The sequence below is a fragment of the Tupaia chinensis genome, unplaced genomic scaffold (assembly GCF_000334495.1).
Source record: "Tupaia chinensis unplaced genomic scaffold, TupChi_1.0 Scaffold000048_1, whole genome shotgun sequence".
Classification (NCBI taxonomy): Eukaryota; Metazoa; Chordata; class Mammalia; order Scandentia; family Tupaiidae; genus Tupaia; species Tupaia belangeri.
This window is the reverse complement of record NW_006159506.1, coordinates 5,593,025-5,615,876: the sequence shown is the minus strand read 5'-3', so window position 1 is coordinate 5,615,876 and position 22,852 is coordinate 5,593,025. Positions and strand designations below refer to the sequence as shown.

Genomic DNA, 22,852 nt, shown 5'->3' with positions numbered 1-22,852 from the left:
GAATTTTTCAACCACATTTACTAGCTCACATAAATATCTGAAAACAAATCCATCTGTCTTCCCTTTCCTTATCCTTGGCACAATTTATCATAGTTCTTGATAAACAAACTACTGTAAATATCCGTAAGGGGGAAATGAATTTTAAAATATGAAAGAGGTTCATAAATAGCCAAATATGTCAAGCATTGAAAGAATGATCTAATTTTTTTTTTTTTAGGATTAAGCCACTGATTTGCAACTTTTATTAAAATAAATTTTATCTATAAAAACAAGGCAATGTATAACTTGATCTCAACTTGATTTCTTTGTTTGACAGCAGTTGAATGTTTACATAAAAAAACTGTAAAACTTCAACTAGAACAAATAAGACAGACACACGCTTACACTTTAAACATTCTATCCATTTCAACACATGAAGAAGGGCTGCATATGAATTAAGATGAGTCCTGTCGCCCGCAATGCACTCTCCACAGAAAACGTTTTTAATCGCTCTCCTGTACGGTAGCTTCTAGTGGGAGTTAGTATACAGTCTGTTCTTGATGAAGACCACACTAGATAGATGTTGCCTGATGCCCGGATAATGCTGAATGTGACAAAACCAGCGAGACACATTAAGATACTTCTCCTTTTCTTGAACTGTCAGGTCAACCTAAGTAGAGATTAAAGACACACATACAACACAGACGTTACATAAGCGCAGCTATTAATATCACTTAAGTAAGAGATAGAAACTGGAAAAAAAAACCCATAAAAAGTACCCTAGCAGTTCTTAAAAGCCAACATATTTAGATAGAAGTAAATGTTCCAGCCACTTGGATAGTTTTAGCTGTTATTTGTTTAATGCTTTTATGTTGAGTTTGAAACCAGATGTGCTTCATAAGGAAATAGTAAGTTTTCAACAAAGGCAAAATTTACATTAAACCAGAATTTGGAGGCCCAGAGTTTGTTTGTTTGTTTTTTACTTTATCAGACAGGATGAAGAAGAGAATAATTTTCTAAGATATCCTTTTTTTTCTGATATATTTTAGCATACCTAAAAAAGGAAGAGGTTTATAACTAACATACTTAACTGGGGAAGAGTGTAAAACCCACACATCCATCTCGCTATCTATCTATCTATCTATCTACCCATCCATCCATCCATCCATCCATACACACACACACACACACACACACACACACACCTATCCATGTAAATGACTGGTATGTATACTATTGCTGACTTTCTACTTAACTGAAGCAAAACCTCACTCAAGAAGACAGTGACCTGTTTAAGTGATTATTGCTTTAATAAAAAAAGGAAGGCTAGGGGTCAGACAGTGGCATGGTGGCTGAGATGGCTGGATCCCACACGGTTGACTGCATAGTAAGAGACCCCGACCTGGTGGCTTGAACTGGGCATGTACCCATTGGGTATGTGTACGTGTGTGCCCAAAATCCCAACAGGAAGGAGAAATGAAGGAGAAAGAATTGTGGCATGACCATACCCCACTGGGGGGGCGAGTACTTTCTCACTTTCCTTGTGTCTCTCCAATGAGTACACACATCCCATAGCAAATTAAAAGAGAGAGAGAGAGGAAAAAAAAAAGAAGACCTATTTCTAGTGGCAGATGAAAAGGGCTGAGTAAACATGTAGGAACAACAGGCCTTCTAAATTCTGTCTGCGATAAAGCTAAACTGTTTCAGTGGATATAGCAATTCACAGAACTTACTATCAAGCTACGAAATGCCCAGAGCTGGTTAGAGAAACATGCAATAAAAACTGTAGTATCCATTCTTTCATTAGACTCAAGTCCCAAAGTAGGTGACTTAAAGACTTTTCTCTAAGCTAAACTTTGGGATTTGTATCAGGTAAAAAGGAAGCCAACAGAGCAGCGACTTACAGTCATGAGCTCATGTGTTGGAAGTGTCGTTCTTTCCCCTGTTTATTCCACATTTATTTAACAGATATTGCAAGTCTCCAAAACGCTGACAGGAATGTTTACACAGAGAAGAAACTCGCTCACCCCATGAATGGTCCAAACTCATCAGCTGCCTGCTGGTCTGGAGATATAAAGTGAGATGGACATCCTGTGGCATTTTAGAATTTAGCACATGCTAAATTTGCCTGTAGGTGAATATTCTAAGACATCAAATCAACAGAAACGAAGAACAGCCATTCTGGGATGCGATAATTATGACTGAACATGAAGTAATATTAACAATCAAGTAAGAAGGCAGTCAGTATATTCTCAGATGTTTAACTGAATTCCTATCTCTTGGCTTGATTGTCTTAAGTTGTTAGTACTGAGTCTCATTGCTCCCCTTACATACAAGTTTAAGCTTTGGGTTTTAGTGATGCATGAGTCCTACACACAAGCTGCTACAGCAAACTACAAAAAATATATTCATCTTGTTTAAAAGGATGCAAGGTTATGTCGAGTTATTGAAAAGATGTTACTATAATCATTTCACCTTTAATACAGTCATTTCGTGACATACTTTTTTAAAAAGAATTATCTTATTTAACTCTATTATTTATTTTGATGAGAGAGGGACAGAGCGATAAAGTGAGAGAGAGAAAGAGAGAAAAAAGGGAGAAAGTAAGCCATCAGGTCTAGAACTCAAACAATGGTTGGCCATGTGGGAGTCCAGCGTCCTTAACCACCATGCTACCTGCTGGCCCTACTATCATATAAAGATTAAAAAAAAAAAAACCATAAAAATAAACTAATACATTAGTCAAAAAAACTGGTCAAGAATTCTTAAATGCAAAAATTGTTTTTTATTAAAGGAATTCATGGCTTCACATGTGAAGAATTACATTTCTCCCGTTACATTCAGAATAAAAGGAGCACCTGTCTGGTGCATTTACATAGTAGGGATTTAACATCTGTGAAATACACAGCATCAATCAGTATTTCAAAATATTAAAAAAAATTTCATAAAAGACCCATCTGCTCTTTTTCTAGATCTTTAACCATATGCAAATTTCGCTAATGATTTAAAATATATATATTTTGGGGGAGAAGGGGGCCAGCCAGTGGTGTGATGGTTAAGGCGGCTGGATTCAACATGGCCGACTATGAGGTTCAAGTACCAGACCCAGCAGCTGGAAAAACCCTCCAGGCACGTACGCATGTATGTGTGTGCATGCCCCCAAAATCCTGAAAGCAGAAGTGGATTTACATAGTAGGGATTTATCATCTGTGAAATACACAGCATCAATCAGTATTTCAAAATATTAAAAAAAAATTTCATAAAAGACCCATCTGCTCTTTTTCTAGATCTTTAACCATATGCAAATTTTGCTAATGATTTAAAAAATATATATTTTGGGGGAGAAGGGGGCCAGCCAGTGGTGTGATGGTTAAGGCGGCTGGATTCGACATGGCTGACTATGAGGTTCAAGTACCAGACCCAGCAGTTGGAAAACCCCTCAGGTACGTACGCATGTATGTGTGCGCATGCCCCCAAAATCCTGAAAGCAGAAGTGGGGGAGAAAGGACTGCAGTGTGATCATCATCTCTGTCCTCCTCCAGAGGGGGTTGCTTTCTCATTTTCCCTTTCTCTCTGTCTCTTCGGTGAGCCCCCACCTGTCCCCTAGCAATTTTTTTTAAAAGTACTATTTTTATAAAGCTTAATTACTAGCAAATACAGCTGCAAATCTAAGAGGTAATGGATGAGTTTTATTCCTATTGCATTTCATGCCAGCTACTGATACGCTGATGATCAAATCTAACCTCTTTCTTATAATCTTAGTCTTTCCAGTGTGCTTTCATTTTAGACTCCACTCAGCCACTTTGTGGAATGCTATTTTCAGAGTGAACTGGAGTACACAGGAATAAAGCAATTCAAATAATAGAGCCCCAACGCTTGTTTGATCTATGTTCGGACTGCCCACTCAGATTCTGAACCAGGTAAAAAGGGCAACACACATTTAATGTATTTATGTGTCATATCAACATGTGCCATCACAGAATACATACATGCAAACACGCTGCTAGGTCTACTATTTAAAGTGACAGTAACAACAACGTATACCACGAAGCAAAATGAGTCATTTCCATCTTCAAAACTCACATTTGGAGTCTCTAATGTACAAATTAGAAGTCGAGCTACATATAAAATAAGTTTTATTCCGAGTGCTCAAGTTCCTCACATTTACTAATTGATTTCAACTTCTGAAGACTGTTTGTTCTATTTCACATGTTAAAGATGATTTCAAAAGGATAATTTACTCATTTTCCCACAGAATATTTCGCCAGAAATAGAGATTTTCCAAAAGGATCTGGTTACCTCTTTAACTTCCTTTTATACTTTAACGTTGGAGCTTGTCCCCCTGAGAGCACTATCTGTCCTCAATTTGTGACCACTGCTACTTTTTGGGTAGATATTCTATATAGGAAAATTGCTATAAACAAAATGACAGATTTTTTTCCCCTTTACCAAATTAATTTTTTTATGAAGCTTTTAAAGGAGGCCTCCCTAGGCTATTTCACTTATCACGCTGGTTTTCCATCATTCCTTCCTAGTCGGCCAGCGTTTTCTCCAACCCTACAGCAGGAAACAGCGCGATTGTTCTCCTTACTGTTTCCAGCTTCTTACTGGTCTTCATGCCAGTGTGTCTAGAGTGGGGCTTGATTCTTTCTACCGACCATTCCTTTTTATTTATACTGGCATCCTAGAATTACTTTGAACTGTGAAGCCAAAGAGATAATATTCTGAATCACACATTTTCCATGAAGACATGTGAGAAACACTTTTTAAGCGACCCATTCCTGACCAGGGTGTGATACCGGCTGGCACCAGGCCGCCTTTGGGACATTCTTTAGGGCCAGTGTTCCTGGACTATTTTGGGGCTATTTCTTTTACTTTTCTCCTCCTTCTAAAAGAATCACGATGTCCACTGGTGCTCCACACTGTGAAACAAATACATTATGGTTGATAACAATCTAAGAGTCCAACAGCACATAACATTACAAAGGACTTTAATAATCTTGAGAAGCAGTCTGGTCACAGCGACTGCTATCTCCCAGTGAAATCGCTTGGAGAGAGCAGTGAGTCACCGCTGTTATAATCAACAGCCACACTAAGGGGTAGTTTAACAAAGGAAGCGCAACGTAATATTCCTCAAAGGGAATTAAGATAGGCCAGATCGCATAATTGGAACAAGTCAGCCACAACTAAAATGGGGCTCATATTGAAACAAAATACGGTGAGATTATTTGACAACCTGAGGGTTCCTTAACTGATGTTTTGTACAATTGATTACAAATAAGTATTTAATAACGGGAACAAACAAATGAAGGCATGCATGAGAGTAAAAACAGGCATATTGCCAAATTAAATAAAGCACAAGAACCTGATGAATATGAGCGAGTAGCCAATCTAGACGTCCATCTACCTTCCTTGAATTTAAAACCCAGTGTCGTTTTCTCCTCTGTGCATATTTATACCCAAGTTACCAGGAATGTCACTGAACACCACGTGCAATTCTGACATGGTGTGGGTTGCAGCCTGTGAGGTTAGTTTCCTGAAAAGGTGTTTACTGCTCTGATTACTTTCCTGCACTTGGAACAGGGTGGAGAAAAGGCTTCGACTCACGGTATGAACCCAAAGGGACAGTCAACAGGGAGTTTTACAAATTATCCCACTCAATTTTGTATGGGAAAAGCAGCAAAAATCTTTAATTATAATATCCTAGCCGCTATGCATAAGGAGGATGTACAATCCAAAATAAGGAATATAGTTATGCAGAGATTGTTAACTATCATTAATGGAATCCTCATTTTAATTTGCGGAATTAAATGAAACGCTTTTAACCAAACACCCTCCTGGGCACTTAGACTCATAATTCAGTAACTCTGTAGCCAGTGCTTACAAATAGTCTGCATTTTGGAATTATAACTATTTGTTCAATTTGCTGGCACTGAAATCCCATTCGAGCCCCCTCCTTTTTAGAGTGTTTCCTTTCCTTACTGCCTGACCTGCATAAGCCAGAAGAGAGGAGACTGTAAATATGAGCACACTTGGTTTGCAAGCATTAAACTTGATTTTTTTTAATTAGATGGGAGAATTGCTCTTTTCTAAAAAAAAAAATTTTACTTACTTGTTATTATTATTTTTAAATCTGACCTGAGAGAGAAAGCGACACACACACACACTCACACACACATACACAGAGTAAGTGAAAAAGCAAGCTGTCAGTTCTGGGACTTGAACCCTGAATGGCATGTGAGAATCTAGCAACTTAACCAGCATACCACCTGCTGGCCCTGAATTGCTCTTTTTCTGAGAGATTTTTGCTACAGGGCATGTGCACTCATTGGAGAGACAGAGAGAAACAGAAAATGAGAAATCACAACCCCCCCGGGGGGGGAAGGCCATGCCGCAGTCCATTCTCCTCTCGGGATTTGGGGCACACACACACACGTGCCTGGTGTGAGTTTCAAGCTGCCACATCTGGACTTGAACTGAGGTTGACAGCTCTATGCTATAAGAAGTCAGCTATTGCAAGCCCTGAAGGATATTCAGTAGCCTGTGGGCCATCATCACGCACAGGGTTACAGGTGACGAGTCTAATAGAAAGCTGAAAAAAGTTAAACGATTTCAAAACATGTCACATTTAAATATGTACTTTTAAAATGCTAGCAAGGTTGTTACGGTTGCTTTTGGATATAAGCTGTTCTTGGGCCCTCTGGAAGGCAGCTATGCTCATGGCTGCACAGTCTTGTTCAAAACAAGTCAGGGACCCCTGAAATGGAAAGTCTGTAAGCTGGCCACCAGGAGAGAGATGCTTAGATACCTTAGCAGCAAATCCTCTTTATCCTGGAAGCCTTCTTCGTTTTGAAATGAGGTAAAGTTGTACCACATGTCATCACTCTAAATTCAAAAAGCTACTAAAATACACTGAACCTAGAATAGAATCAAAAGGGGCTGGTGTGATCAGTGTATTTCGGCTTCCACTGAACTTCTTCACGCTTAAACACAATGACTTCGATTTAATTATACTGACATCCAGAACTAAAGATTACACTTTCGCCATAAAGACACACAGCCTAAAACGTATGTATGCAGCTGAGGATGGCTGTTTAATACTGCTCATCTCAAGAAGTATTGAGCTGGACAAGGCACTCTGAAGAATCAGGAAGGGGACAAAGTGGGACATGACCTTCCCCAGGCTCCTTCTTCTGTTTAAAACTGAATCATACTCCTTTTCTAAAAAAAATATTTTACTTACTTGTTATTATTATTTTTAAATCTGACCTGAGAGAGAAAGCGACACACACACACACTCATACACACATACACAGTAAGTGAAAAAGCAAGCTGTCAGTTCTGGGACTTGAACCCTGAATGGCATGTGAGAATCTAGCAACTTAACCAGCATACCACCTGCTGGCCCTGAATTGCTCTTTTTCTGAGAGATTTTTGCTACAGGGCATGTGCACTCATTGGAGAGACAGAGAGAAACAGAAAGTGAGAAATCACAACCCCCCGGGGGGGGGAAGGCCATGCCACAGTCCATTCTCCTCTCGGGATTTGGGGCACACACACACACGTGCCTGGTGTGAGTTTCAAGCTGCCACATCTGGACTTGAACTGAGGTTGACAGCTCTATGCTATAAGAAGTCAGCTATTGCAAGCCCTGAAGGATATTCAGTAGCCTGTGGGCCATCATCACGCACAGGGTTACAGGTGACGAGTCTAATAGAAAGCTGAAAAAAGTTAAACGATTTCAAAACATGTCACATTTAAATATGTACTTTTAAAATGCTAGCAAGGTTGTTACGGTTGCTTTTGGATATAAGCTGTTCTTGGGCCCTCTGGAAGGCAGCTATGCTCATGGCTGCACAGTCTTGTTCAAAACAAGTCAGGGACCCCTGAAATGGAAAGTCTGTAAGCTGGCCACCAGGAGAGAGATGCTTAGATACCTTAGCAGCAAATCCTCTTTATCCTGGAAGCCTTCTTCGTTTTGAAATGAGGTAAAGTTGTACCACATGTCATCACTCTAAATTCAAAAAGCTACTAAAATACACTGAACCTAGAATAGAATCAAAAGGGGCTGGTGTGATCAGTGTATTTCGGCTTCCACTGAACTTCTTCACGCTTAAACACAATGACTTCGATTTAATTATACTGACATCCAGAACTAAAGATTACACTTTCGCCATAAAGACACACAGCCTAAAACGTATGTATGCAGCTGAGGATGGCTGTTTAATACTGCTCATCTCAAGAAGTATTGAGCTGGACAAGGCACTCTGAAGAATCAGGAAGGGGACAAAGTGGGACATGACCTTCCCCAGGCTCCTTCTTCTGTTTAAAACTGAATCATACTCCTTTTAAAGACAGGGAACATTCATCCCCCTTTGCTCCTGCTTTCCCAGCATAATTACCAATAGGCCTTTTTACAGTCCAAAGGGTCTGGGATGAGAAATCACTCGACCATCTTCCTCGTGAGCAGTGTTTGTGGTCAAACTCAAGAGTGAGTTTTCTAAAACAATGAGAAGACCTTGAATAGACAAACCACCCAAATTCTGAGATATTTTCCTGACAATTTCAGGATTCTAAGTCCTACTTTACCTCTTTATTTTATTTTATATTTGCTAGAGGGCATGTGTGCTCACTGGAGAGAGAGAGAGAGAGAGAGACAGGGAGAGGGAGAAAATTCCCCTCAGTGGGGGAAGGTCACACTATAATCCCTTCTCCATTTCTCCATAATGCTGAAATTTCAGGTGTGCACACATGGACACGGGCCCAGTGTGGTTTTCAAACTGCCATGACTGGGATTCAAGTTCACATAACCACTAGATTGCAGTGGTTTCCTGTCTCTTAAATAGTCACATATTTGACCAGAAATCAGCACTGGATTTCATTAATCCATTAATTGTTTACATGTAAAAGAGTCTTATTTCTTCAATTAGATGAATACTTCATTGAAAATGGAATTTTATACCAGCTTTATGTCCCTTTCAAATATAGTATAGTAGGGGGAACCGGCAGTTGGCGTAATGGCTATGTCGCTGGACTCCCATGTAGTCGACCGCGGTTCGTGTCCCGGACCCGGTGGCTTAAAACTCACGCCAGGTGCGTGTGCGTGCGTGCCCAAGATCCCGAGAGGAGAATGGAGGAGAAGGGATTGCGGCGTGACCATCCCCCCTGGGGGGTGATTTCTCGCTTTCTGTCTCTATGTCTGTCTGTCTGGCAAGCGCACACGCCCTACAGTGAAAATCTCTCAAAAAAAAAAAAAAATAGTATAGTAGGCATTATGTGTTAGTCTCTCACTAAATAATTTTTAATTTTTTTTAAAGAGAGCTGTTTTGCCATAGAGTACATGTGCTTACCAGAGAGACACAGAGAGAGAAAGTGAGAAATCACCCCCCCCACCCCCCGCCAGGGGAAATAGCCATGCTGCAATCCCTTCTCCTCCCTTCTCCTCTTGGGATTTTGGAACACATACACATGCACCCAGTGTAAGTTTCAAGCCTCTGGGTCCAGGACTCGAACCATGGTGGGCTATGTGGAAGTCCGGCAACATAATCACTTTGCCATTTGCTGACCCCGACAATTTTAAACTTGTAATAACAGAGAATTTTATGCTAAATTGAAGATCACACTGGGCCATTACAATAACGTTATGGAACTTAAGACAATCACTTGGAGCTCTTTGAGAAATAATTCTTTTTGTGTTTGCTACAGGGTGTATATGCTTACCAGAAAGAGAAGGAAAGTGAGAAATTATCCCCCAAGGGGGATGGCCACACCACAATCCCTTCTCCTCTCAGGCTTTTGGGGACTCATGCACATGTGCTTGTTGTGTTTTTCAAATCACCAGGTCCAGGACTCAAAACCGCAAGGTTGGCCATGTGGGACCCAGCTGTTTTAACTACCATGCCATTGGTCAACTCAAGGAATAAGTCTTAATAAAGTCAGGAAGATCCCAACTGAGGGATTATTGCTTGAGTAGGGAGCCTGAGAATAACATACCATATATTATTATGCCACTGACATGGCTTCCATACACAGTAAGACACTCAAGTAAGAAGATCTATTTTGTCTTGGCTCTTCCAAAAACTGAGCTCTGTTTCTTTGCAAAAATCACTTGACCTTCCTAAGCACTAGGATAATAACACTATCTTCCTGTCTTCACGATTATAGGCAACAATAAGAAAATACACATAAGACTCCTTGAAAAGTCTACAGAAATATGTTTAAACATGTATTCAGTGTTTATGGAGGGCTGTCTACACATGCCAGGAACTATGTCAGACTGTGGTGTTACAAGCATGAATTGCTATAATCTTTGACTGGAATAGTGTATAATTTAGAGAGAGAAATCTCTAAAGAAGAATTATAGGACTGAGGCGCAAACAGAAAGAGAAGGAAGAGCACTTCAGTACGCTTCAGGAGCCTGACAGGGCTTCAGTCAAGGAATCAGTGCCGGAACCAAAACATAGGGAGGCAGATAAGGGCTGGGACCAGGGAACAAAAAGGAGCGATCCAAGGACAGTGAGCAGACTCCAGGGAGACAGTGAAAGACGGACAGGAATGAGGCTGGTAAGAGAGGCAAAAGACAAATGAGGAAGGGCCTCCCATGCTGCAATGTCACTCTGCAGTAAGGAGCTACTGAATCAATCTGAGGAAGTGAAAGACATTCCGGAGGGTTGGAAAGTAGGACGGGGGTAACCTGGCGTTGTGACTGGACCCACATGGGAAGGTTCTATGTGTACGGTGGAGACCTTCGCGAACATGCAAGGGACACGCAAACCCCGGACTTGGGGCTGGGGTGGATGGTGAAGATCTGTTGACGATCTGTTGTCTCTCTGTCTCTCTCTTTCTGTTTTCTCTTGCTCGTGGAAGAAAAAACTTTTCTTAAAGTCAGATTGGTAAGAAAGGTTCCTCAGTAGTTACCCGCTTCGTCTCCTCCAGCCCATCTTTAGCTGTCTTCTTTAGATAGACTGTACCAGGGTAAGCCCTGTAGCACAGTGGTTAAGTACAGTCCATGACAAACCAGATCCCACACGGCTGAGCGTGGTTTGACTCCATTCCTGGAGGCTGAGAAGACACTCTGGGTGTGTGAGCATGCATGCCCCAAACCCTGATGGGATGGAGACATGGAAGGAAAAGGACTGTGGCATGACCAAGCCCCACTGGGAGGTGCTTCCTCTTTCTGTTTCTGGAGAGCACATGTGCTCGCTGGCAATTACGGAGGGAAAATAAAAGACAGATGAGCTGTAACAGACGAGACTGGAGGCAGGAGCCCAGACCAAGAACGAATTCCAGAACCAGGGCAGTGTCACCCAGGATCATAGGGAGAGGCGCATGTAAACAGCATAGAGAAGTAGAGGAGCGGGAACATCAGGAGCAGAGGGCCTGGATGTCTGGGGTGCAGAATGGGAAAAAGTGTGAGAAAGATGGGTGTTGAGGTGACAGAGAGCTGAGAGAAGTTTTTAAGTAGACAGATAAATGTAATTAAGCCAAACCACCCAGTTTCTGAACCTGGTTCTGCCAATTACTTGGGTGATCTCAAAGAAGGCATTTGGGGTCCCTATGCCTCAGTTATCTAGCCTATAAAACAAAGCTGATAGTAATACTTACCTCCTAGGAGTGTCATAAAGATGAAATGAGTCAAAAATTTATACAGCGTAAAAAACAGTTATTATCACCATTACTCACAAATAAATTTAAGATGGGACACAATTTAAAATTAAGAGGCTGAGCAGAGAGATACAGGGCAGACCTGAAGATATGAGAAAGGAAATAAAATCTGGGACAAGATCCAGAAAAGGGACAAGAGGTGGGTGTAGTGGGTGTTGAGGTAAGAGGCCAGATGAATGGATTAGCCTAAGAAAAAGGCACGGTGATCCATTCTGAGATCAGAAAAACAAAGAGACAAGGGTGAGGATGTGGAAGCAGGTGGGCAAGAAGAAGGGACTCCAATGGATGGCCGCCATGTTCTAGATGAAAGAAGGAGGGAAGCTCTGTGACAACAGAGCTGAGGGTACATGGCAAGGGAGAGGAGCTGGCCTTGAGAAAAGTGAGAAAGGTCTGGAAGTATCCCTTGCAGGAAGGAAAGAGCTGATCAGTATGAGGGCAGAGGAGAGGTTAGGTGTTAAAAATATGTACTGCCACCAATTGATAGCTTTGTGATTTCTCTAGCAGAGCTTAGTTTGGAATGAAGACATTAAATTGGACTGGTCAAGAATTTAGGATTTAGGGAACCAGCAGTTAGTGTAATGGCTATGTCGCTGGACTCCCACGTAGTCGACCGCAATTCGTGTCCCGGACCCGGTGGCTTAAAACTCACGCCGGGCGCGTGTGCGTGCGTGCCCAAGATCCCGAGAGGAGAATGGAGGAGAAGGGATTGCGGCATGACCATCTCCCCTGGGGGGTGATTTCTTGCTTTCTGTCTCTATGTCTCTCTCTGTCTGTCTGGCGAGCGCACGCACCCTACAGTGAAAATCTCTCTCAAAAAAAAAAAAAAAAGAATTTAGGATTTACAGAGAAAAAGTGGCTATACAGAAGATCAGAGGAGCTGAAGATGCTCCTAAGAGGATGGAGCTAAAGTCACACAAAAGGGGATATAGGTTGGGACAGAAAGTGCATGCAAGCATGTACCACATAACGGCATTATGGCCAACAATGGATGGCATCTAAGACAGTGGTCGCAAAAGGCTATACCATCGAGGTTTATGTAAATATATCCTACGATAATCACACGATGACCAATCACCTAATGATGCCTTTTTCAGGATAGACCTCTATACAACGTATGACTACATATGTAGATTTGGGAAAGGGGGGGAAACTAAATTACTTCGGATGACGATAGGATTAAGGAGTAAGCAACTAAAAGATCTGGGATAAGCTGCACAGCAGACATGGTACTAGAATTAAGATCTAGAGGTAGAGTGTATGAAGGTGGGGTCCAGGGACTGATGGTGGTCCACAGGGCAGCACAGTCAAGATCTGAGTAGGTTAAGGAATAGGAAGCAAGTATGTTAAATGGCTATGTGGAAGAAACTTTTGCATAAGATTCCTCATATAAAAATAATTCCTTTCATTGTATTTGATAAGTTGAAAATGCAAATTCGACTGAAATTCAAGACAAATTAAGAAAAAAATCATTCTGAATTCTGCAGAATAAAAAGCCAGTAGTTACTCAAATACTCACTATAAAGCGATGAAGTCCGTAGTACAATAGAATATCTGCTAAGGTAAAATTGTATCCTGTAAGGTAGACTTTATCTTCAAGATAGGAATTAAGATCCTAGGGAAAAAAAAAAAAAAAAAAAAAAAACCAAATAAATAAGATAGGAATTTAAAAAACAGGAATAACATAGTCAAGTATGTACTATGTGTCTTAAAACATTTAGGAGACTATTAGAAAATAAAATACTGACATTTAATTTGATAAAATAATCTTTCATATTAATATAGATTCTTTCAATGGGGCCATTAGGTGACATGGTCATTAAGGCGCTGGGCTCCCACATGGCTGACCACAGTTCAGGTCCTGGACCCAGACCCAGTGGCTTGATAATCATGCCGGGTACATGTGCATGTCCAAAATCCCAGGAGGAGAGTGGAGGAGAGGGGTTGTGGTGTCATCATTTCCCTGGGGATAGTTTCTCACTCCCTGCCCCTTCTCTGATGAGCTCATTCAAAAATCACAAATTATATACCAAAACCTCATTTTAAAAAATAGGATAAAAATTAGTCTTACTTTACTTTAAATAAGAATACATTAGAAAATGATATTCAAAATGCCATCTATGATCATTTCAGAGTCCAGTTTGTTTTTGGAAACATTTTGCAAATCATGTTCATGCTTTTTAATTAATGAATATTAAAAGCTCAATGATTTCCAACTCTTCAGAGAATTCCAAATCATTGATAACGTGGCACTTATATATATGTATGTGTGTATTTTAAGCATTTTAACTGTGATATAACATACATAACACAAAATTTATCATCTGAACCATTTTTAAACATACACTTCGGTAAGAGTTAAGGATATTCACATTGTTGTACAACCCATCTCCAGAACGTTTTACCTTGTCAAACTAAAACTCTATACTCAAGATAACTTCCCATTTCCCCTTCCCTCCATGCCTTGGCAACAAGCATTCTACTTTGTTTCTATGAACTGAGTACTAATAGATACATCGGGTAAGTGGTATTATAGAGTGCTTGTACTTTCGTGACTGGTTTCTCTCAGGATAATGCCAAGGTTCATCCATGTTGGAGCAGGTGTCAGAACTTCCTTCCTTCTTAAGGCTGAATTATATCTCACTGTATGCATAGGCCACATTTTATTTACCCATTCATTTGTCAAAAGATACCTGAGTTGTTTCCACCCCTTGGCTACTATGGATAACGCAGCTATGAACAAGAGTGCATAAATATCTTGAGAAGCAGAACTGCTAGTTCATATGGTAATTCCATTACTTGCATTGAGAGTTTATTTGCATTTCCCTAATGACTGGTGATTTATCTTTTTTTTTTTTTTGAGAGGTTTTTGTTATAGGGCACGTGCGCTTGCTCTGCAGAAAGACAGAGAGACAGAGGGAAATCACCCCCTGGGGGGACGGCCACTCTGCAATCCCTTCTCCTCTTTCTCCTCTCGGGTTCTTAGGCATGTGCGCACACACATGCCCGGCGTGAGTTTAAGCCACCTTAAGCCACCAGGTCCAGGACTCAAACCAGGGTTGACTATATGGGATTCCAGTGACATATCCATTATGCCAACTGCTGGTCCTGATTTATCATCTTTTCGTATGCCTGTTGGCCATTTGTGTATTTTCTTTGGAGAAATGAGTATCAAGTCCTTTCCTCATTTTAAAATTAGATAGTTTCTTTGTTGTAGAGTTGTAATTCTTCATATATTCTGAATACCAAGCTGTTATGAGATATGATTTGCAAATATTTTCTCCCATTTTGTGGGCTGCCTTCCCCTCTGCAGTTTGTGTCTTTTGATGTAAAAAATATTTTAATTAATTTTCCTTTTGTTGCCTGTGCTTTCAATGTAAAATCCAAGAAATTATTGCCAAATCCAATGACTGAAACTTCCTCCCTCTGATTTCCTGTTTCATGGTTTTGGTCTTACTTTTAGCTCTTTGACCCATATTGAGTTAATTTTTGGACATGGTGTCAGATAAGGGCTCAATGTCATTCTTTCATGTGTAGATATCCCGTTTTCCCAAAATCTTACAGACTGTAGTTTTAAAAGCCACTTAAAGCTAAAAAATTACTGTTATCTATTGTCCAGACAAGAGCCATCAATTTTTAAAAGGTATGTTAAGTACATGCAAAAAAATTTCATTGTGGGACCAGCAGTTAGTGTAATGACTATGTCGCTAGACTCCCATGTAGTCGACTGGTTCAAGTCCTGTACCCAGTGTCTTGAACTCACGCCGGGCATGTGTGCATGCATGCCCAAGATCCCAGGAAGAGAATGGAGGAGAAGGGATTGCGGTGTGGCCATCCCCTCTGGGAGGTGATTTCTCACTTTCTGTCTCTCTGCCTCTCTCTGTCTTTCTGGCAAGCGCATGAGCCCTATAGCAAAAACCTCTCCCCCCCAAAAAAAATGTGTAAACTGGGGACAGCAGGTGGCATGGTGGGTAAGGTGCTGTGACTCCCACATGGATGACCGGAGTGCAAGTCCTGGACCTGGTGGCTTGAATTTTACACTGGGCATGTATGGGTGTGTGGCTAAAATCTCAGGAGAATGAAGAAAAAAGAACTGTGCATGGCTATACCCCCTGGGGGATGATTTCTCACTTTCCCTCTCACTGTTTCTCTCTGTCTCTCCAGCAAGCACACACGCCCTATGGCAAAACCTTAAAAACAAACAAACAAACAAACAAAACCCCCCTAATCTGAAAATTTGATATTGGAAATGGTCTAAAATCTGAAACTGTCTGAGTTCTGACGTGACACCACAAATGGAAAATTCCATACATGACCTCAGGTGAGGGCAGTCAAAATACTGCAATACACTGTCCCATAGCAAAGCAGTTAAGCACTGTGCAGGGGAAGCCATATGTCACATGGCTGACCAGGGTTGTAGTCCTGGCCCCGATGTTTTGAAAAGCACACTTAGAAGGCATGCATACATGCTCAGGCTCCATACAGGCAGAGAACTTGAGAAAAAAGGATTACAGCATGAACAGGCCCCCATGGGGAGGGGTTGTTTTCTTTCTCTTCCTCTCACGTGTTCCTATGCACTCACCTACGGCATCAAAACCAACCATAACAAAAAAGTTACAATACAAACGTACAAAGGTACTTTTAGATCATACATACAAGGTGTATATTAAACATAAATGAATTTCATGTTTACATTTGGGTCTCATCCCTAAGATCTCTCATTATACACATTCAAATACCCTAAAATTTGAAAACATCTGACATCTGAAACACTTCTGGTCCCAAATATTTCAGATAAGGAATACCCAATCTGTGGTATGTCTTTTCTAAACACATAATTCATACCTATGTCTCAGAAAGATTCTTTAAAAAAATGTTGTTTTTATGAACTATGAGTAGGCAGCTTGTTGTTGATGAGGGTGATAAAATTTTTCTACCAAAAGTCAGAATTCCACACATTCAAAATATTCACAAAAGAAAACTAATGTCTGAAGTTCCCTTTTTATAGACAAGTCTTTTTTATACCATTGCTGAGGCTGTTAAATTTTCCCCCCCTAGAGTTCTACTTAATTTTTATTTTTCCTCTCAACTATGTATCATTAAACTTTCTCATAATACAGAAAAGTTGAACAAGTAGCATAATAAACAACTCTACACTCTCCACCGAGATTCAACAAATGTTAGTATTCTGTAGTGCCTGCTTTTTAAAATTATATACTACCTTACTTACAAGGCATTTAAACTTACAACTGAGGTTTTAGCACTGACATGGAATTCTGGCAAATAATTTAAGTCTTTTTGGGCCAGTCTGTGTCCTGGTGGTTCGTCAGCTTGAAAAACACACCGGGTACATGTGCATGGATGCCCAAAATCCCGAAAGGAGGGAAAAATGGAGGAGAGAAGGGAATGTAATGCTACCATCCTCTATGGGCAGTGTTTTAACTCTTCCCCCACCCACCAAGTGTACGTGTTCTCTGGTAAATAAAAATATTGGAAAAAAAAAAAAAAAAGAATGAAGTCTTCTCATAATATTTTTAGAGTGAGACTTTAAATATCAAATAATAAAAATATATATGGCCCAGTATAAACATGGGCAAAAAATACATTTAAAACAATTTAAAAACTGGAGACCAGTGGGATCAGCAGTTGGCATGATGGCTATGTCACTGGACTCCCATGTAGTCAACCACAGTTCGAGTCCTGGACCCAGTGGCTTAAACTCATGCTAGGCGTATGTGTGTGTGGGTGTGTGTGTGTGTGTGTGTGCGCCCAAGATCCCAAGAGGAGAATGGAGGAGAAAGGATTGCGGCGTGGCCATCCCCCCCGGCGTGTGATTTCTTGCTTTCTATCTCTCTGTCTCTCTCTGTCTTTCTGGCGAGCGCATGCGCCCTATAGCGAAAACCTCTCCAGAAAAAAAAAAAATTAAATAAATAAAAAATAAGAGAAGTCATACCTTCAACAGCGTGCGGATATCCTCTTTACTGGGGTGCCCGTCTACCCGAGTGACCCTGTACTCCAGCCACTGCTGAACTATCGCCTTTTCCTCGGCAGTACTCCCCAGCAAATACTCTTTGTTGGCTTGCTTGACCAGGTGTGCGGCTATCGTAGTCAATCCGGTGAGACTCGGGCCATTGTTTGTTTGAAGAACTGGAGTCTGAAAAAAAGAAAAAGGTCCATGATGACTGCAAGTTCTAAATCATCGATGAAATCATTTGACCGTGTTTGCAAATACTCCAGGACTTTAAGTTACTAAATTATATATGCAGATGAAAAGTAGGAAGACAGCAGTGATGTACTTTGTAATTGGATAAAAGATGTTCAGTGATGAAACTGGTAATAACACTGCAAAAATCAGGATAATGTTACTATTAAGTATCAGAGCGTTATCACGGATCTCTTCTGTTTTTCCAAGGTCATTTATGTATATAAAGAACAAAGATGAATCAATGACATATTGTCTGCTCTATTCGATAACCGTTTGCCATCTTTTAGTGAGCTTCAAAATTCCTCACACAGAAAGACCTGTCTTTATCAGCGACACACTGAACAAGATGCCGATGTACACCCTCATTTGAATTGAGCGTTATATCATGCAAGGAGTTTTGAAGAGAGAGAAACAAGTGGGAATCTGACAGCGTGAGGTTAGGTGAGTGTGGTGGGCGTGGCAACACATCCCATCCAAGCGTCAATCATTTTTGACAGGTGATCAAACTTGTGTGTGGTCTTGGGGTGCTGTGATGGAACACAACTCCTTTACGATCAACAAGCTCTGGGTGTTTCTAGATGATGGATTCATTCAAACTGTCCCACTGCTGACACATTCAAATGGGTTGCTTGGCTCCCTGGTAGAAGCTCAAAAAACACACCTTTAAAATCCCACCACACTGAGGGCATAACTTTCCTCTGAGGAATGTCTGCTTTAGATGCTGTCTGAGACGAATCATCACATTGGGACCAAGGCTGTGTGCACCACAGCGTCGTAAATTATCCACTTATCAGCAGTTATCAGTTGCATCAAAAAAGGATCGTTTTCCGACACCAGCAGTTAGCGTAATGGCTATGTTGCTGAACTCCCATGTAGTCGACTGCGGTTCAAGTCGCGGACCCGGTGGCTTAAACTCATGCTGGGCACGTTGTGCGTGCGTGCCTAAGATCCCAAGAGGAGAATGGAGGAGAAGGGATTGCGGCATGGCCATCCCCCTGGGGGGTGATTTCTCACTTTCTGTCTCTCTGTCTCTCTCTGTCTTAGTGCACACGCCCTATAGCAAAAAAACCTCTCCAAAAAAAAAACCAAACAAAAAAAACCTTAAAAAAAAGGATCGTTTTCCTCACATTTAAACATTTAAAGAGCATGTTACAGATGTTTGTAAGTACCACCAAATGAAATTCTTTGAGCTCATGAGGAACTCAAATATTGAGCTTCCTTACAGATCCCACCTTCTCCAGAAGGTGAACATTTGAATGATAGATGTTCAATGCTTCTGCAATCTCTCGTGTCATGCAACGTGGGTTTGATTTGATCGATGTCTTTATTTTGTTGTCATCAATGTCGGTGGGCCTCCCTGACTGAGGAGCATCGCTGAGATCAAAATCACCAGCACAGAATTTCATGAACCATCACGGGCACTTACGTTTTCATAGAGCACTGTCACCGTAAACTTTACACAACCTTTCATACGCTTGATGCGTGTCCCTCCCTTTATGGAAGTAAAACAGTAAAATAGGATGAAAAAGGTAGTGTGGTCTTCTACCTTCTACTTGTAAAATTCTCAAAGCAAATTGCTCTTTTTTTTTTTTAGAATGAAGCTATGACTGTCAGCTGTCAAATGACATAACAATAACACAGATGCAAATGACTCCAATATTTCCAAAAATGAACTAGCACCATTTGGTGCAAGAATGCATCAAGACTTTTTCGACATCCCATTACATAATTTTTTAATTGTATATGTACAATAGGAGAAAATGAAAGTCCACTGTACTGACACCCTATTTTAGCAAGGTGAACATACTTAACTAAACCTGTCTCCCCTCCCATTACCATAGCTCTTAACAGCTGTATTAGTAATAGCCCGGCGTGTCGATGTATCATGACTTGATGAACCATTCTCCTAGAATGGGATCTCTAGACTGTTTCCAATCTTTCATTATTACTGATTATGTTACAGAGAAAGTCTTATTGCTAATTGACTGTTATTTGTTATCCCCCCAAATAGCCGAATCTCATCACAATATCCCTGTCTCTCCCTATACACATAAATAGGAACTTTCCATAGCTGCTCACTGCTAAAATGTATTTTTAAAAAACATTTGCCAGAGGAGAGAAAAACAAATTGCTCTCTGGAGAAAAAAGAGAGGAAAGACAGAGAAGTTACTCCCATGGGGAATGGTCATGCTCCAAGCTGTTCTTCATCTCTCCCTCCTTTGGGGATTCTGGGCATGCCCTCATGCACCAAGTGTTTGTTAAGCTACTGGGTCCAACAACCGAACTGTGTGCACTCGGCCATGTGGGATATAGGCAACTCAACCACACCACAGGCTGGCCCTAAAATACCTTAATTAAGATGGGGGGCAACAGGTGGAGTGATTAAGGCACTGGAGTGCCCTATAGCAAATTTTAAAAAAATAATAAATAATTGTAAAAAAAAAAAAAAATCAATTCCCAATTCTTAAAACAAAATAAACCATTATCAACTCCAAAGCCTTCACAGTAGGCCTCAAACTATAATTTTGTGTTTACCTTGCGTTCATTCCTCATATTGGTTTACTTATTGCCCCAAACATGCTAATCTTTGATCACTTATTGGTTATACACAATTTTCCAAGCCTAATCCTTTAAATAGTAGCTTTCTGTGAAGTTTAAAAATCCATTTTACAATCGGAACTAACTTCCTCTTTTGCACTCCTCACCATTTTCCTCCATTAATAAAGAGCTTGATGTGCTTTAAATGCATTGTTGATGACTGTTTCTCACAAAAGGTATAGGCCATCTGAAGACAAACCTCATATCTTGGCAATGTTGCTTCAAAAACGTAAGCCACACTAGGGAGTAGTGGCTGAGGAAAGCAGCAGTCACCATGAAGGCAGAAGAAAAATGCAATGGCAGGCCACCTGCAGTGCCTGTTCTGGTATCAGAGGGCTGAGTTTAAGCAAACTGCTTAACATTTCCAGGCTTCGGATTCCTGTGCAAAACTACAATATTACTACTTTCAAAGCAAGATGCTAACCTGGATCGAATGAAAAACTAGCAAAAATTAAGAACAAAAACAAACTTCATTTGTAAAAAAAAAACTCAAAGGGCAAAAAACAAAGTACATATCCAAACCAGTATTCTTGCAACCATTTTCCTCCCGGAACACATTTCTCCACCTCAAACAAGGACGTTAATAAAACACAAAGGTTTTTCAGTGCTCTGGACACCTGGGCCTTTAAACCTCGCCAGTCAACATCATATCGTGTTAACTTTCCTATGCTTTGTACGTCGCACACTGACCTTGGTAGATCCCAGGAAAGCCTTTCTTGAATCCCCCAACTTGGCCAACGCCCATTATGAATTCTCTGTCATTCACCTTCCGCGTAGCACTTTTCATTAAAAGCAACCACCCTGGGCAGAGGAGCAAGTCCGTTTGCTGCAGACCCTGCACAGGGCCACCTGTCCGCTCTAAGCTCTCTTGGACAAGTTGTGTAATAAATGAATGAAAAGTAAAATTATGGCAAACGGGTCACCAACTCCAAACATCGGGCCTCGCGGTTGGTCTATCTAGGGGCTCTTTCAGACCCCTCCTGCACCTGCTTTCAACCCCAGAATGCGAGGATGACAATTTCCCAGGAGGTAAAGTTTAGGCCGAGCTCGATCTAAGCGAGCTCCCCCCGGTCTCCAAAAGCCAGGGCTGCAGGCGCCGAGGCCTGGGGCACCAGCCGGCTGCGCGCACCGACACGTGGAGAGCTGGACACCCGCATCCTCACACGCCCTCGGCCCGCCTGCCCGGTCCTGGCCGGCCTCAGCAGGCCCGGCTCCGGTCCACTTCGTCCCCTCTGCGCCGCCTAGGCTGTGCCTCTCCCCTGCCGCTCGCCCTGCGCGCTGTATTTATTTCCCTTACTCAGCCCCAGCCTCCAGCAGCGTCACCCCCGCGGCCGCCGCCATCTTCCAGCTGGAGCTTTTGGCAGGGGCGGGACGCGGGCAGCAAGGGCCTCCTGCATTGGCTGAGAGGGAAAGCCCCACCCCCTGGAACGTCACCGGCGATTGGCTGAGCGAGGGGGGCGTGGAGGGCGAGTCTAAGTCCAGGAGGCGGGATCAGAGAGAGGGGCGTGGCCGAGGGAGGGCGTGGCCGAGGGAGGGGCGTGAACCAGGTAGAGGAGCTGGCAAGTTTGCACTCTGGAACTGTGCAGGACTTACAATGGAGCGAAGAGCTGAGCAGTTTAGGTGGTCGCAGTAGACTGCCTCTCGCAACTTCTAAAGGGCAGACTGTTGGCCTGGTTGCCAGAGTTAACTCAGAAATTCATTTGGCAGTCTACAAGTTTATTCAATATTTTACGGAAACTGAAATGCACCTTAGTTTGGCTCAGGAATCTGTGAATTTGATCAATCACCTTGAACAGCAGAGTTCACCGCCTATTAGGAGTCTCTAACATAGGATAATGAACAGCAGAGTTCATAATCCATTAGGAGATTTTTACTGTTATAATGATGAATTGGAAAAAAAGACTTTTTCTACTGTCAATCTATAGCTCAAAAGTAGCAGAATTGTGAATTTTAAGATTACTCATAGAACACTGAGTATGTTAGCGAACAAATAATAAAGCCCAAGAGAATCAACCATTAATGATTTTAATACTCTTTATTTGTAATACAAGAAACAAAAACAGAGGTACAATTTAGGTAGATTTTGGTTTCTAAATAAACGACACACATAACTTTCACCCTCTAAAATGCTATATTCCTGAATCGTCAAAGCAAAGTGTTGGTAGTATCCGTTGAAGTCTTCAGTTTTCCACAAGATTGATGAAAATAAAATATTTTTACATTAAATGGTGAATAAACACAATCTGTATTATCTGAGAAAATAGAAAAGAAATACTACAAGGTAGTTCATAACTGAATCAGACATATAAAAGGTTAGTGGGGAATTCTATTATTCTGCTAACCTGAGGACACTTATGAGTTAATTCTGATGAAAGAAATAAACATAAAGAAAGTTTTGCCAAATCAACG

The 22,852-nt window shown here is 41.3% G+C and overlaps 1 protein-coding gene across 1 annotated transcript; it reads right to left on the bottom strand.

The window, feature by feature from the left end:
• On the bottom strand, window positions 1-21,784 carry EEF1E1 (eukaryotic translation elongation factor 1 epsilon 1). The gene is given in 5 exon segments (XM_027774894.1): window positions 1-649; window positions 13,160-13,255; window positions 17,594-17,787; window positions 21,696-21,751; window positions 21,753-21,784. Coding segments are annotated over 5 exon segments (519 nt in total). The 3' UTR covers window positions 1-508.
• Between the last annotated feature and the right edge of the window lie 1,068 nt (window positions 21,785-22,852).